The sequence below is a fragment of the Psittacula echo genome, assembly GCF_963264785.1.
Source record: "Psittacula echo genome assembly, chromosome: 3".
NCBI lineage: Eukaryota > Metazoa > Chordata > Aves > Psittaciformes > Psittacidae > Psittacula > Psittacula echo.
In genome coordinates this window covers 110,278,568-110,293,208 of record NC_137736.1, presented here as the reverse complement: position 1 = coordinate 110,293,208, position 14,641 = coordinate 110,278,568, and the positions used below count along the sequence as shown (strand labels likewise).

At 37.4% G+C, this 14,641-nt stretch overlaps 1 protein-coding gene across 1 annotated transcript in view; it reads left to right on the top strand.

Annotated features, from left to right (window-relative positions):
- Positions 1-14,641, top strand: part of RNF17 (ring finger protein 17) — a gene marked incomplete at both ends in the record, with an annotated part of 49,566 nt that overhangs the window by 14,752 nt on the left and 20,173 nt on the right. The window contains 9 exons of the mRNA XM_080613565.1: positions 3,988-4,146; positions 4,728-4,917; positions 5,385-5,550; positions 6,886-7,076; positions 8,039-8,177; positions 8,649-8,802; positions 9,501-9,616; positions 11,774-11,894; positions 12,561-12,678. Coding sequence (XP_080469691.1) covers positions 3,988-4,146; positions 4,728-4,917; positions 5,385-5,550; positions 6,886-7,076; positions 8,039-8,177; positions 8,649-8,802; positions 9,501-9,616; positions 11,774-11,894; positions 12,561-12,678 — 1,354 coding nt within the window. The remainder of the gene's footprint in view (positions 1-3,987; positions 4,147-4,727; positions 4,918-5,384; positions 5,551-6,885; positions 7,077-8,038; positions 8,178-8,648; positions 8,803-9,500; positions 9,617-11,773; positions 11,895-12,560; positions 12,679-14,641) is intronic.

The window sequence follows — 14,641 nt, the reverse complement described above, 5'->3', positions numbered from 1 at the left end:
AACCCCCCTGCCATGGGCAGAGACACCCCACACTAAACCATGTCACCCAAGGCCTCATCCAACCTGGCCTTGAACACTGCCAAGGATGGAGCACTCACAACCTCCCTGGGCAACCCATTCCAGTGCCTCACCACCCTCTCAGTAAAGAATTTCTTCCTTATATCCAATCTAAACTTCCCCTATTTAAGTTTGAACCCATTACCCCTTGTCCTGTCACTACAGTCCCTGATGAAGAGTCCCTCCCCAGCATCCTTGTAGGCCCCCTTCAGATACTGGAAGGCTGCTATGAGGTCTCCACGCAGCCTTCTCTTCTCCAGGCTGAACAGCCCCAACTTTCTCAGCCTGTCTCCATACGGGAGGTGCTCCAGTCCCCTGATCATCCTCGTGGCCCTCCTCTGGACTTGTTCCAACAGTTCCATGTCCTTTTTATGTTGAGGACACCAGAACTGCACACAATACTCCAAGTGAGGTCTCACGAGAGCAGAGTAGAGGGGCAGGATCACCTCCTTTGACCTGCTGGTCACGCTTCCTTTTGATGCAGCCCAGGATACGGTTCTTCAGTTTGTCAGATACTCCCTGGACTGTATGAGTAAGAATGTAGCTAACAGGTCCAGGAACTGATTCTTCCCTCTGTTAGGCTATTGTGAGTAGTGGAGTACTGTGTACTTAATGTGGAGTACTGTGCCCAGTTTTGGACCCTGCGGTACTGAAAATCACTGTTATATTGGAGCAGAGCCCACTAAGCTGATGCCCAGGAGGTACTCAGGGATAGAGCTAAAGGCATTAGGAGCAAATTGGAATATGGAAATGCCAATGAGATAATGGCATGGGGAGGAATATATAGATATGTCTCACAGTATAATTAAGATGCTTAACTTCAGAGCATTCTGTGCTCACAACATACCTAGAAAATGTGTATCATTAGTAATGCTTGAGGAGGATGAGAGAGAGGATAGGGGTGGTGAGAGTAATTGTGGTAACATACAGCTGTGATCAGAGTGAAGTGAATTTCAGAGCCTGGGCACAACTGTCTAAACCAGTGTATTTCAGAATCCCAGTGGCCTTCACATACCTCTTACTGGAACAAAATTCCTTCAAACTGCAGTATTGTATGAGTTTTGTGTGTCTTTAATCGGAAACTTTTAATGGTGGTTCTGTAATCTGGGAATTAGCATGCAGGCTGGCCATGTGCACATAGTCACTGTGTGTGTATCTGTTCAATCACATCAGATAGAATTTTTGCTGTTGGAGTATCCTTACAATACATGCAATGTCTCTGTACTGTATCTGCTGCATTACTACCTATGTATAAGTGCATTTGTGCCTTTCTTCTAAAATAATAAACAGCATTTCCCACAGAATGTCACGCTGATGAACAGAGGAAGAAAATCTTTGAGAAAGAAACGCCTTTTCAACACAAAGCTGGTTAGTGGCTTTCCTGTCTGGTAAATGGTTTAGTTTAATAGAAGGGACCCATCATCTAAGTAGTGAGAGCAGATACTGGAATTTGTTGAAGAGTTGGGCACATACATTAGCGATCAAGAATGTACTAGGAAGCAGATCTGCCCATCCCTAGTTAGCATATATTTGCTCACATGTAAGAGCAGAGTTTGAGTACATGATTCCATTACAGTTAAAACTAGTGTGGGAGGTGCTTGCAGTACAAATGTTATTCTTAGCACAAGCAGTTTTCCTTTGCAAAAGCACTCCCTGATCTGCTTTCCTTGCTTATGTAAAGACAATACTGTCTTAAGATTTACTATGAAACCACTTAGTTGGAAGATGCAGTACAGGAAGTACCAAGCAACTTTGAGGACCTCAACACTGGCAGTGCTTCTCAATACCTGGCAGATACTTGACATAATGATAGCAGTGCCAGCTGTGAACAGTGGGACCCATTTCTTAGGTTGATAGTTCATATACTGAATTTTGAACTGTTGTCTTGTTCTCCCTCTGTCTGTGTTTGGTTTTCTGAATTATGAGTGAAACAGAGAAACTGAGGAAATAAGTTACTTCATTCAAAAATTCTGCAGGCGCAGTTCATGTGGTGCTCCAAGCTTTGCTGATAGTTGAGTGTAAATAGTAATGAAAGTGGAAGAGTAGAGGTTGCAGTATTGGGGAAGAAGAAACTGACCTAAGAAGTTGACATAGAAGAACAGCTGGGGAAAGATGTGCCTTAATCTAGGACATAAAATAGTTGTAGTGAATAAAAAAGATAAAAGAAACTGGTTTTTATTATTATTTGTTTATTAGTTTGGGGGGTTTTTAACCTCAAAGTCATGTAAATATGCTTTTCCCGTGACAGTTTCTGGTCCGATAACTTGAGAATTCACTGGCTTCTCTTAGTGGGACTTGTTTGACAGTGTTAGGGAAGTTGAGCAGTTTAAGTCCATAACAAATTCTTTGGAAATAAGGTGTTAGCAGAGAAATTCTCCCAGTGCCCATACTGAAGTTAATGTGGTATATGCTCACCCTGTATTAGACATCAAAGAACTAACATGGAGAAACACCTCACAGCTATCATGGTTGTGTGATGTTTGAGCCTTACCAGGCATTTAAGTTAGACTATTTCTCACGTATATTTTAGGAGAATAAAATTTTAAGAGATTAAATGATCACAGAGTTGCCTGATTGGTTTTATCTGTAATATGTTACAATAAATATTGTGTGCAATACTGGATTTTTTTGGATTATGGGAAGCATAATTTGAAGTTTGATATAATGAGGTTTTCATTCTGTCCTGGTAGTAGGGTTAGTTATCAAACATAATAAATATTTGATAAAATTTTCAAATCCTTTTTGGGCAGCCGTGGTTTGTTGGGGTTTTTTTTGTTTGCATTTAGTTTAAGGAACATGCTCAAACAGCTTAAAAGCTTTCAGTGACCCAGAACGTGCCTAGTTCCTGACACTTTTTTTGGCTGGAGGTATCAGCCTCTGCTTGATCTAGTGAAGTGCCTGTCAATACATGCTTTTCCAGGTCTACTTACACTAGCTGAGTCATCACATCATTGGAGATGGTGACCAGGAGTGATACAGAAGAGTTAGTGTACCTGTTAGTGAAAGCTTTCAAGTCATTCAGACATTTTACTGAGATACCATATTGTCCACTGGAAATGCTGAAGAGTAATCTTACATCTGTTTTGGATGCTGCATTTCCTGAACTTCCAACCACAGTCCTGTGTGCATGGTCAGAATGTTTCAGATGCCAGGTTCTTTGTACCATCTTCTGGCCACAATTAGCTGTAGCTCAAGAGATAGGCACAGAGATGGCAGAGCTCTAGAATGCTGCAAATCTGTCTGATGTGCCCTGATCAGTCATGAAGATGGCATTGGATCTAGATGATGCTTTCAGTCTTTGCAGGAGGTTTTGTGGTGTAGAATACTCTTGTAGGAATTGAGTTGCTGGGCTTCTAAAACCATCTGACCTATTCAGCAGCTTGGGTGGGTAGAATGAGAAACCTGCGTTTTGGATCTAAAATTAAGGAAGGTACCTGCAGTACAAAGGGTTTGGATGCTTAGTAAGAAGTACTGAGTTTTTTATACAGGGTTGTCTCTTGGCTAGCTTTAGGTCTTCATGAGTTCCACTGAATAACTATACAAAAGTGCCTGGCATACCTGTTCTTAAACGTAGGTGTCTTAATCTTTCAAATTTGCTTTCTAGAAGCTTCTTATTTCTCTGTTGAATAGATGGAATGTGAACTCTGAATTTCCTACTTAAATTCAGGCTACCACTTTGCAAGCAGTGGTAGCCTGCTTGCAGAGTGGTTTTTTTTGCAGTGTAGCATAAGGGAGGTAGTTTAAAAAAGCAGATGTAGTCAGAAAACAAACATGGTATCTAGTTTGAAACACGTGTGAGCAAACTTGTCAGATTAAGAGCTCTTTGAGCTAATGTTATCATGATTAATGCAACATAAACCTAATTCATGTCTAATAATATCTGTTGGAGTCACTTGGAGTGTTCAGTTACCTGTTTTCTGTCTTACTCAGGTTTGACAGAACTAGTGTTTGTAACCCATGTTATAAATCCATGCCACTTCTATGTTCAGAGATACTCACAGAAGAGTGAGGCAGGGATTTTGGAGAAGAAATTGAAAAACTACTGTGACAAGAGTTCATCTATCTTGCCTTCAGATGTTTTGGAACTAGGTAAATTACTAATTTCTAAAGGGCTACATTAGAATTGTAAAATGGTTTGGATTGAAAGGGTTCCTAAACTTTATCTAGTTCAAACCCCCTTGCCATGGGGGGATTCTTTCCTTACTTCAGTAAATTAGCTTTCTCTCATGCAAGCAACATTCCCTTGAAGTTCACTAGCTGGATAGAAACTATTCTCAAAGTAAAAATCAAAGACTGTAATATATTGCTAAATCATTAAAATTGTCTTCTAGCCCACATGTTGACTGTTACTCGCTTCTAGAAGGTGTTTAGAAATCTGATAGGAAGTATGTGATAGCTCTGAACTTCAGTGGGTTTTCACCATTACTAAAAGGTACACAAAGTTTCCCAGAAATTACTCTTAATACAAGGCAAACACCTCCTAGCTTTACAGATACTGTGTAAATGAATGTGAGGAGAAAACTTCTGGTTTTAGCAGTAGCCCATTTACTCTCTCTGTGGAAGAGGGGCAACAATGGAACATTATGCAGAACAGCAATAATAGTTCCAGTATGACATATCTTCAAATACTGAATTTTGTCTTTCTTTTTTTTTTATTTGCTTCTGTATAGGTGCTAGAGCTTTTATTAAGAGTAAGGAAACCGGAATGTGGTGCCGTGGAACCATCACTGATCTAATTCCCCTAGAAAGTGAAAATGAGAGGGAGCCTTGTGGTCCAATAAGATGCAAAGTTTGTGATGTTGCACTGCTGGAAGTATTCCTGCTTGATTTTGGGAGCTCTATAGTTCTAATTTTCTCAGGGTATGTTTACAGAGACAGTTTCTTGTCCCCAGTTGTTGTCCTTGACTGTTGTTAATCAGGAGGATCATTACTAAGAAGTCCTCCATCAGCCTCACACAAGCAGATAATCAGATATCCAAATGACACTTAACATTCTGTACATACGTATTTCCCACAGGAATGTGGCAACGTATGTAAGTACACAACTGTACAAGCCTTCACATGTTAAAATATCTAACTTAGACTTGCACTGAAAAAGAGAACCTGAGTCTTCAATGTTAAAAAAAAAAAAAAAGGCATTTTGTTGAGACTCTTAATTTTGCTTCAGTGACATGACATTATGCCAATTACTGTAATAATGACCTCTGTTTTAAGTCTGGGGTTTGGTTTGGCGTGGTTTTTGGTGTTGGGCTTTGGTTTTTGCTTTTTTGGGTTGTTGGTTTTTTTTACTTTCAAGCTAGCTCTGCTTCTATTCCTTTTGACGATAGATGTGTTCCTGCTGAAAGGCCTAAACCTGCTGCTCTCCAAACTATTGAAACAGATGACATTAGCTTGTTTATAAGAAAGCCTGATCAGAATATTGAGTCAGAACTTGCAGCTGTTCCTCCGTTAGCGGTACGGTGTTCATTGAAGGATGTTGTTCCCAAAAATGCAGTAAGTAAAAGCTGTTTGTACTATTTCAGGATATTTTTTCTTTCTCGTAAGATTTATACTGAAGAACTTAAATACATAATTTACATCGATCTTGTTCCAGTATAAACAGAAGGAAATTCAAGAGTACAGGGTATATTTTCTTTAAAAGAAGAAGTTAAATAATCTCTTGTAAAAAAGATGGGTTGCGTACTTTCATTGAAAGGAAATGAGCTTATAGCAGTCTGTCTTTAAAAGCCTTTGGGTTTACAAATATATACTTCAGGCTTAAATATCACTGCTCTTACTCTAGACATGTTCTCTTGTCAAATTTAAAAACAAATTAAAGAGCTGGTATTTCATGGTTGCCCGATAACTTTATGTAAGTAGTAACTTTTAAAAACCATCCAAACAGAAGAAATGGCTTCAGATTTTTTAAGGGAATCTTTTCAGGGATTGTCCTTTGTAACTTAATTTTTTTTTTTTGCCACTATTGAAAAGTTGCTTGTTTTCTTTCAGTATAGCAACAAATGAAGTCCTGTGAGCCTTTATTCCCTTAGAAAAGTGACATATTTTGCAGCATTATTTTCTTCAGTATTCATTTATCTATTAGGCTGTCTTTATTTTTGCCACATTCACATGGGAATTAATTATGCCCAAAGCAGCTGTGCATTTCTGACTGTGTAACTGCTGGTTGGTTTTGTGGGTTTTCTTTACCAGTCTGATGTTGTCTGAAATAGCTTTAAATAGAAAGGATCAGAAACAGCTTTTACAGGTGTAGGTAAAAATCCTTCCTTCTGTGTGCTGTTATGCCTAAAAAGCACAGACTTGCAGTATCAAGTGAGAAGTGCATTAACTTGATCCAAAAGAAATAAATTCTGACAGGCTTTCTCAAGGTAGATTAAATGTGGAGGAGGATATTGTGGAGAGGAAAAATGTGTTAATTGACCAAACTATGTTATGCATTTGTAGAAAGACACAAAAAGATAAGAATAGATTTTTAAACAAATTGGGAGAGCAGAAATGTAAGTATGACATTAAACAGCCTATGACAATTCTGTTTTATGTATCAGAACAATCAGAGGGGATGAAATTTTGAAACTTCAAAAGAAATGTGGTGAAAACTGCACCCTTTGGATCTGACTCAGTTCTGTACAGTTAAAAAAACTTAAATCCATTATGGAAGAACAGTGTTTATTGTTGTCCGGGCTATGGACTAGACAGTCTTAACTGTGCTCAGTATTTCAGCTGCTTACATGTCTGTGCTCTCCTTCTTGTGTACTTTTTATTTCTCTTTGTATTTTTTTCTTCTAACGTTCTCTGACATCTTCAGTAACTTTTTATTTCTTCCTAACACAGAGTAAAGGTTGGGGAGAGAAAGAAAAAACAACATTTTTAGGAATGGTAAATAACAAAACAGTTTTAATGACCATATTTAGAGAAGAAGATGGTGTTCTCATTGTGGATTTGAAAAAACCTCCATTTAATAACATATGCAGTAACATGCCATTGTCTCTCAAGGATGCATTAGTTTTTTTAGATTTGGCAAGGTATGTGTTTTTCTTTAGTTTATACTTTTATGCCATAAATTATAACAGCATATTACTTGTGAAGTTTACCAGGCAAGTTGGTTTTGGGTTTCTGATATATTAATGTATTAATCTTCAGGAATACTTGCTGATTTCCTTTTTTCACCTGCACTAGTAAGCACTGTGATATAATCTTGTGCACTAGTCAGGGTTTTATTTAGATTATGAACCTTATTTTAGAAAATAATATTTCAATTTCTGTACAAGTTTGAATAACAGGGGGGTAAAAGGAGAAGCCCTTACTGTCTACCATGGACAGAAAAACATTCAGAAATCAGCCTTGTATATGTTTGATTTGGATGGTTGGCAGTGACAGGTTAGTCACCACATCAGAACCAGCCATGTGATGTGATGCATGTAGCACAACAAATATGAGAAACAGCCGTAGGGCATAAGGACAGAGGAGAGCTGCTTTGGAGGGGATGGTGGAAGAGGCAGGAAATGGAGAACAACATGAGTGTTTCGGTGTTTGGGTACAGGGGTACAGCATGCAAATCTGTAGGAAATTATAGTTCATTTTGCTGCACACCAAGGTCTTAGTTTATATTTGAGAATAACTAATTATGGTGGTGAGAACAGTGGGAGATGATTTTTTTTTACTGAATCTCTATTTCTCAGGTAATTACTTCTCATAAGTGAGGCAAAGGAAATCTGAAAAAAGTGTTTTGCTAGCGGAGTCTAGCATTTTACTTATAGCATTCTTCATAAGTTTTGTGTGAGAGAAGAAGCATTACAAAGAATTGGCTGCACCAGGTTTGAGAAGGAAAGGAAGCTATTCATACAAATATGAATCAGCTATTTTTATAAGACCATTTTGCGGAGTTTTTGTTTATGGGAAAAAAACTTGACATTTGAGTGTAAAAAGGTTCCTTCTCAGCTAATTTTGACATAATTTATTCAGAATTTAATTTTTTTTACTTTAGGTATAGATCGCAGCTTCCCAATCAGTTAGAAAATAATGCTGTCTTGAAGTACAGTCCACCTAAGCTTCCACAAGAAAGCAAAGGCATCTATGTCATAGTTTGTCACATTAATAGTCCCGGTGATTTCTATCTCCAGTTGGTAAGTTTAGAAACAAGGTCTATTTAAATAAAATTCTGAACAAATATTTTAATGTTGAATTACTTGTACTCTACATTAAATAAGCTACAATTTCCATTAACTTCTGTCACTTGTTACCAGTTTTTGGATTCGTAGAATTAATAGATCAGATTAATTCCTACAATCCTAATTAATCCTAGATTATTTGCATAAATTCGTAAAATTCCAGGAAGATAACATTTGTCTTATGTTACACAGTTAATTCCTATATGGGTATGTAGTGTTCTGCTGTTCAGTGGTGATTGAACAGGGCAATATTCAATGTTTCTTAGGCTTTTTAATTCACATATTCATAACCACTGTTTAATCTGGGAAAAAGACTAGAAAGTACACTACTAGAAAAAGTGTCCCTTAAAAGAGCAGATACCCTTAACCAAAAAAACCAAAACACAACATCTGGTGTCTATGTATGTTTTGTTTTTCTTATTTTAGAGAGAGAGTCCAGATTTTTTAGCTCTTTCAAAGAAAATTCAGGAGGTATATAAATGTGACTATGGGAAAAACATGCAAATTGCCCGCCCAGTTGAAGGACAAGCCTGTGTTGCAAAACAGGAAGATGGGAATTGGTACAGAGCACAGATTATTGGTGAAGTACTGATTCTTTCACTCTAATGCTAGGTTGCAAAATCAGATGTGGTACTAGATCAGAGTCACACACTGGATATGAATAGTGGCAAACAGCTGTTATTTTTACTAGGCATTCATAGACTACCAGGTAAATGCATAAAGTTGGTAGTAGTAATTCATGTTATATTGCTGTTAATTGAGTGGTTTATACTTCTTTCATTTTTTTCAAATGAGAAGCAGTATACTTAATTTTCTATGTATTATTGAAATTCTTTATATCATTAAATAATGTTTCATCTAATTTAAAGTATAGGTTATCTGTTATAGCCAACCTCTATTGTAACTAATGCAGGTTAATAATTCTCCATAGTAATTTTGAACAGGAGGGAGAATGTACTTGTGCTGACCTCTCTGTTGTCTGTATGGGCAGTGTAGCATGCCTGTATCTTCCCGTGTTTACTTGGCCTTTATTTAGTGTGCCAGTGTCTCATGCAGTCATTAGAAGGGGGCATCAAAGTGCCAGCTGTCATTTCAGGAACCCAAAAGAGCTGGCTCTTAAAGGATATAGATTTTTAATTGGATTATAGAACATCTGAAAATGTGGTATTTTACGATTATATGGTGTAAATATGGATTTTTGCTCTGAAATTCTGGTGCTTTAATCTGCATCAGGTACTCCATTTTTTGGTTTAATAACTTGGGTTGTTTTCCTTGAAGGGCTGCCGAGTTATCCAGAAGTTACAGTGAAGTATGTTGACTACGGCAGTGTTGCTAACTTAACTCGTAAAGACATACGTAGAGTAAAAAAGGAGTTTCTGAGCTTTCCAGAAAAGGTAAATTAGTGCTTGCCCAGATTAAATACTTGGAATTAATAGAATCTCAATGCATGAAAGGGGAAGGAGAGGATTGTTAACATTCTGAAGTAAATAAAAGGTTAAGCAAGTGTGACTAATCTAACATGGTTTGGGTGCACATTATGTAATTCAGTTTTAAATGAAATCTAATGTTAGCTTGTGGCGGGGAGGTGTATATATACATTGTGTGTGTGTGTGTTCTTAATTCGGATACCTTCTTTTACTCCAAAAGCCAAAGTAATTTTTACATTCTTTCACTTTCAAACGATAATCTAATGATGGTCTTAAAAATAAAATAAAAAAATAAAAAAAATAAACAAAAACAAGCACAAAATGTTTTTGTTTGGTTTATGGCACTTATAGATTGGTGTTTTCCTAACTTTAGGTTTTTTAGGTTTAGAATTTCCCTCTTTTGACAAGGAGAAAAAATTAGTGGGGAAGGCAATTGCAAAGTATTCTGTCAAATAAAAAAAACACTTTAGTAGGAAGCAATTATTTTTCTTCAACTGTTTATTTGTTGGTTCTGGTTACCAGTCATAATTATACTAAACTTTAAAACTTCCTGTATTCTATAGAGGGGATTTAACCAGTTGTGTAGGCCACCAAAGTAGTGATGGTTATATCTAACGTTGGCCAGTATCTACTGAAAATAGGATTTAGTTGTTTATATTTTGAGCAATAACTGGAGAAAGTTTCAGCCAAAATAATAGAGCCTTTTTTGACAGCAAGGAAGAGGAAACATTCTGAAAATGGCAGAATGTTCTTGCTTTTGCAGATTCTTAATGCTTCAGATCAGAGCAGCTAATGGATTGAATAAGGGTGTTGGGATTTTTGCCATGTTAATCCCATTATTCCAAATGACTGCTTGTTATTAACCAAATATAAGTCCTCAAAAAAGTCTGCTGAGAGTTTGTCAGGTCTTGAGCACATGCTACTAAGCCTCTTCACTTTGAAAATAAAGGAGAAAAGTCTAAAGAACGTTGCCTTAAATATAAGTTGTTTGTTTAAGAGACTTGAATTGGGAAGTTACAGAAGAAGCTGAACTTTCTTCACCCCATTAACACAGTTTGCAGGCATTTTAATGGACTTGGATGGTGCAGAAATCTTGGCCAAGCCTGGCATAAGCAATGCTTAATGTAGTGTTGGTTTTGTCATCCACAGCTCTTCCTTTTAATGGTTATTTAACTTGTCAGTCTTATTTTCATATTTGACTGCGTGTGACCTAAGAATATCTGCACAAAACATTCGTATTTCTATTGTCTTTATTTTCTCTCTTTTTTTCCCCTCACCTGTGTTACTCTCCTTCAGCGCAATAAACAAGAAGGAGGAAACAATGATATTCACAGTTAATTTAAAATAAAGTCATAGTGTAGCTACCATAGTTTGCAATAAAGATGCTAAACAAAAATTCTAATCAAAGTACTTCATCTCGTCTGGCTTCCTTTGTGTCTCTTTTTCTTTTTTATGTCTCCTAATTAACACCTCTCAAAAATCTGGCAGGAATTCTGTGATATAGGAACTATGGTGTCTCTGTGTTTGGTGGTTCAGACTTCTACAATAGTTTAATGAAGTTTAGATTGGATCTAAGGAAGAAATTCTTTACTGAGAGGGTGGTGAGGCACTGGAATGGGTTGCCCAGGGAGGTTGTGAATGCTCCATCCTTGGCGGTGTTCAAGGCCAGGTTGGATGAGGCCTTGGGTGACATGGTTTAGTGTGAGGTGCCCATGGCAGGGGGGTTGGAACTAGATGATCTTAAGGTCCTTTCCAACCCTCACTATTCTATGATTCTATGATACTAGATGCTGCAGTCAAGATTATTGCATCATAAGCAAAGCAGGATGAAGGCTTTCTTTATCACTCTGTAGTAATCTTTGCTGGTCTCTGCACCAGCTCTATGCCTAACCATAAAGGGAGGCAAGGAGAAGTAAGGCCTTTCTATTTCAGCAAGAATGTATCTGAATTCGAGGTTCATGCTCAAGTGATGGGGGTTGTCATCTGAAATTGATCCTTGGTAATGTAGAACCTTGTCATGCTGTCTTGTTGTCCTGCATGAGTGCAAAGCAAAGGCTGTGATTTGGCTGTAGTGAGATGGTCTTGATATGTGATGGTAGATACATAATTTGAGTTATTCTTTAGGCAATCAGGTGCAGGCTGGCTTACATTGAGCCTTATAAAGGGGCAAATGAGTGGAGCAGAGAAGCCAAGGAAAGATTTGAAGAAATGATTGAAGATAAACTTACAGTGTGTTCAGTTGCTGGTAAGTTATCAAGTGTGTCTTAATTTGTTTATTATTAAAATGGCTCAAATATAGAAACATGGACTTCTAAATAGTATTTACTTGAAATGCTTATGTTCATATTTGCAACAGGTAGCCTGGAGTGAGAATATCTAAACATGAACTGATTGGAAGAGACATGACAGATAAAACTGACAAAAGCTCTGTTTATGTCTTCTCTTACAGTCCACACCAGCATTAAGTGATAAAAGTATCCTGGTTATCAAGATGGGCTTGTTTCCAAAAGCACTAGCTGTCCTTGACTCTTCTTAAATATTGGTAGCTGGGAGTGTGATCGCTGCTGCTCTAAAACATGGCGAGGGAGGGATTTCAGATGATACATACATGTCTTAGCAGGATTTTTCAGTATTTTTTACAGTACCATTTATTGTTAATATGCAGCTAGTTATTTTTCAGTGCCTGTGGAATGGTGGTTTGGAAACCATATTATTGGTGTACTTTAAGTTAATCTAACAGATACAGGGCAAGCTAAGCCACTACATATTGTTGATGCTAAGAAACAATTCTTTTATAAATCAAATGTAATCTTAAAAATTCTGTCTTTTAGTACCACTTGCCATGCCTTCAAAAACATGAATCATCTTTTTATTGTCACTGATCAGCACTAATTATATTACTCATTCACAGAAATTTTAGATGACAACATCTTATCTGTTGAACTTTTTTACTCCTCTGCTGTTCATGGAAGAAGATTTAGTATTAACTGCCAGCTAGTTAAAGAAGACCTAGCATCCAGCATACCTGGGTAAATACACTGTGCATAACTGAAAGTATTTGGAAATAGTGAATTTATGTAACAAAATTACTCGCTTTAGTATGTCACCCGAGTGGCTGGAATTTGGCACATTTGTGATAAGTTCATTACAAATCACATTCATCAACTGACATACGTTACAGAGCATAACTCTGCAGTTTGGCATAGTTGAATTCTCAAACTAAATCTTGCCGATCATAATGTATTGAAATCGTAATTGATTCAAAAACTGGAGATTAAATGTTTGTATCATATTTGCAGTGTACTTAAGTGTCAGATCTTCCTGAACTGCTTATCATTAATGTTCCCATTCCCTTGTAGTAAGACAAGAAATAGCAGTTTTGTGTGTTTAACTTGCACCTGAGGTAAGTCATCTCTTTGGAAGGTCTGCTACTAGAAAACAAATACTCTCTCTAATCAGCCATGACAGCAACAGCCAGAATTGTTGGGAAGCCTGCTGGGGGAGATGAGACTGATAAGCAGATAGCACTGCTGCATTTAATTTATTGGCTTTTTAAAAAGATAACTCATGGGTTGTATTAATGAAAATCAATAATCTTGGTTTCATTCATTATTTTTGAATACTGAGAAAAATAAAAAAATTGTTAAATAGAAATGGTTTATTCCCGAAGGGAATCCATGAATTTGCTTTTCTCAGGAGGAGGCAAATAAGTGCATTTTCATTTCTTAGCCAGAAATACTACTAAATCCTAGTAACAGTTTCCTTTTACTGGCTTTAATTTTAACTAAGATTTTTGTAAAGTTAAGCAACTTTATTTAAATTGAAATGTTGATTGTTACTGTCACTAGGATATTCTGTTGTGTTGCAACTATACTTAGATGTCTGCTTGTGGTCTGCAAACAAGTGCAAACTTAAGTAACAAACTAGTACAAGACAATACAAGCAGGAGGGCACAATGCTCCATTGAAGCTGACTTGCTGACAAGCAAATGTCAGTAACCTTACTCTTACATTGGCATAGGAAGTAGGCCATACAGAATTCCAGGAAGAAACCTTGGAGTCTGAAGTTCATTCTAAATTAATTAGTTTTTTCTGATGTATTTGCAATGATAATGCTATACTGGACTTACTAGAGGGGTGGTAGTAAGACGTAATGTGTTTCACTTGGAAGAGCTCTCACTGGCTGATCACCTCTGTCCTTTTCATAGTTTAGACTAGTTGTCGGCAAGATGCGTGCTTTTACGAGCTATGGTGTTCGTTTCTTTCCTGGTTCTGCGAATTAGCTGTTTTAACCATCACTTCCCAAATACCTGCATCAGGAAGGTTCACATAAATAATTTTGTAGCAGTATGTAGTGGATGATTCAATACTTTGGCACTGTGGAATTTTCTCTAAGGCAAAGCAGTTTGTTTCTTTTATGGAAGGAAAAGACCGGTGATAGATCTCTGAAAACTGGAAGAAGTTTCTTCCAGAGGCCCAGAAATGGCCAGCAGTTAAACTGAGGCTTGCTGTTTCCTTTAGTCGTTGATTTTTACAAGAAACCAGTTCTTCTGTATAAACAGGTGCTTTTGCAAGCTGCAGTCTCTGGCATCTCCAGTTGTCAAAATTCACAGAGACTTGTACTAAGCTGGGCTGTGGCTCAAAGTACGTACCAGCCAACTCTTGGTTGCTGCTGGGATTTATTCTGTCCAGTTCACACACTTCAACACATTTTCATCAAGATAATACCACAACTATGCTTTAGTCAGTACTCTGCTTAGCTGTTAGACCAGTTGCATTGCATTTGTTTTCTCAGGGAATGCTAGAGAGATAAATCATAAAATCATAAAATGGTTTGGGTTGGAAAGGACCTTAAGATCATCTAGTTCCAATCATCTGCTACGGGTAGAGACACCTTCTAGTAGATCAGGTAGTTAAGGCTCTCTCCAGCCTGACCTTGAACACTTCAGGGTTAGAGCATTCGCAGGTGTTCCAGTGCCTCACCACCCTCACA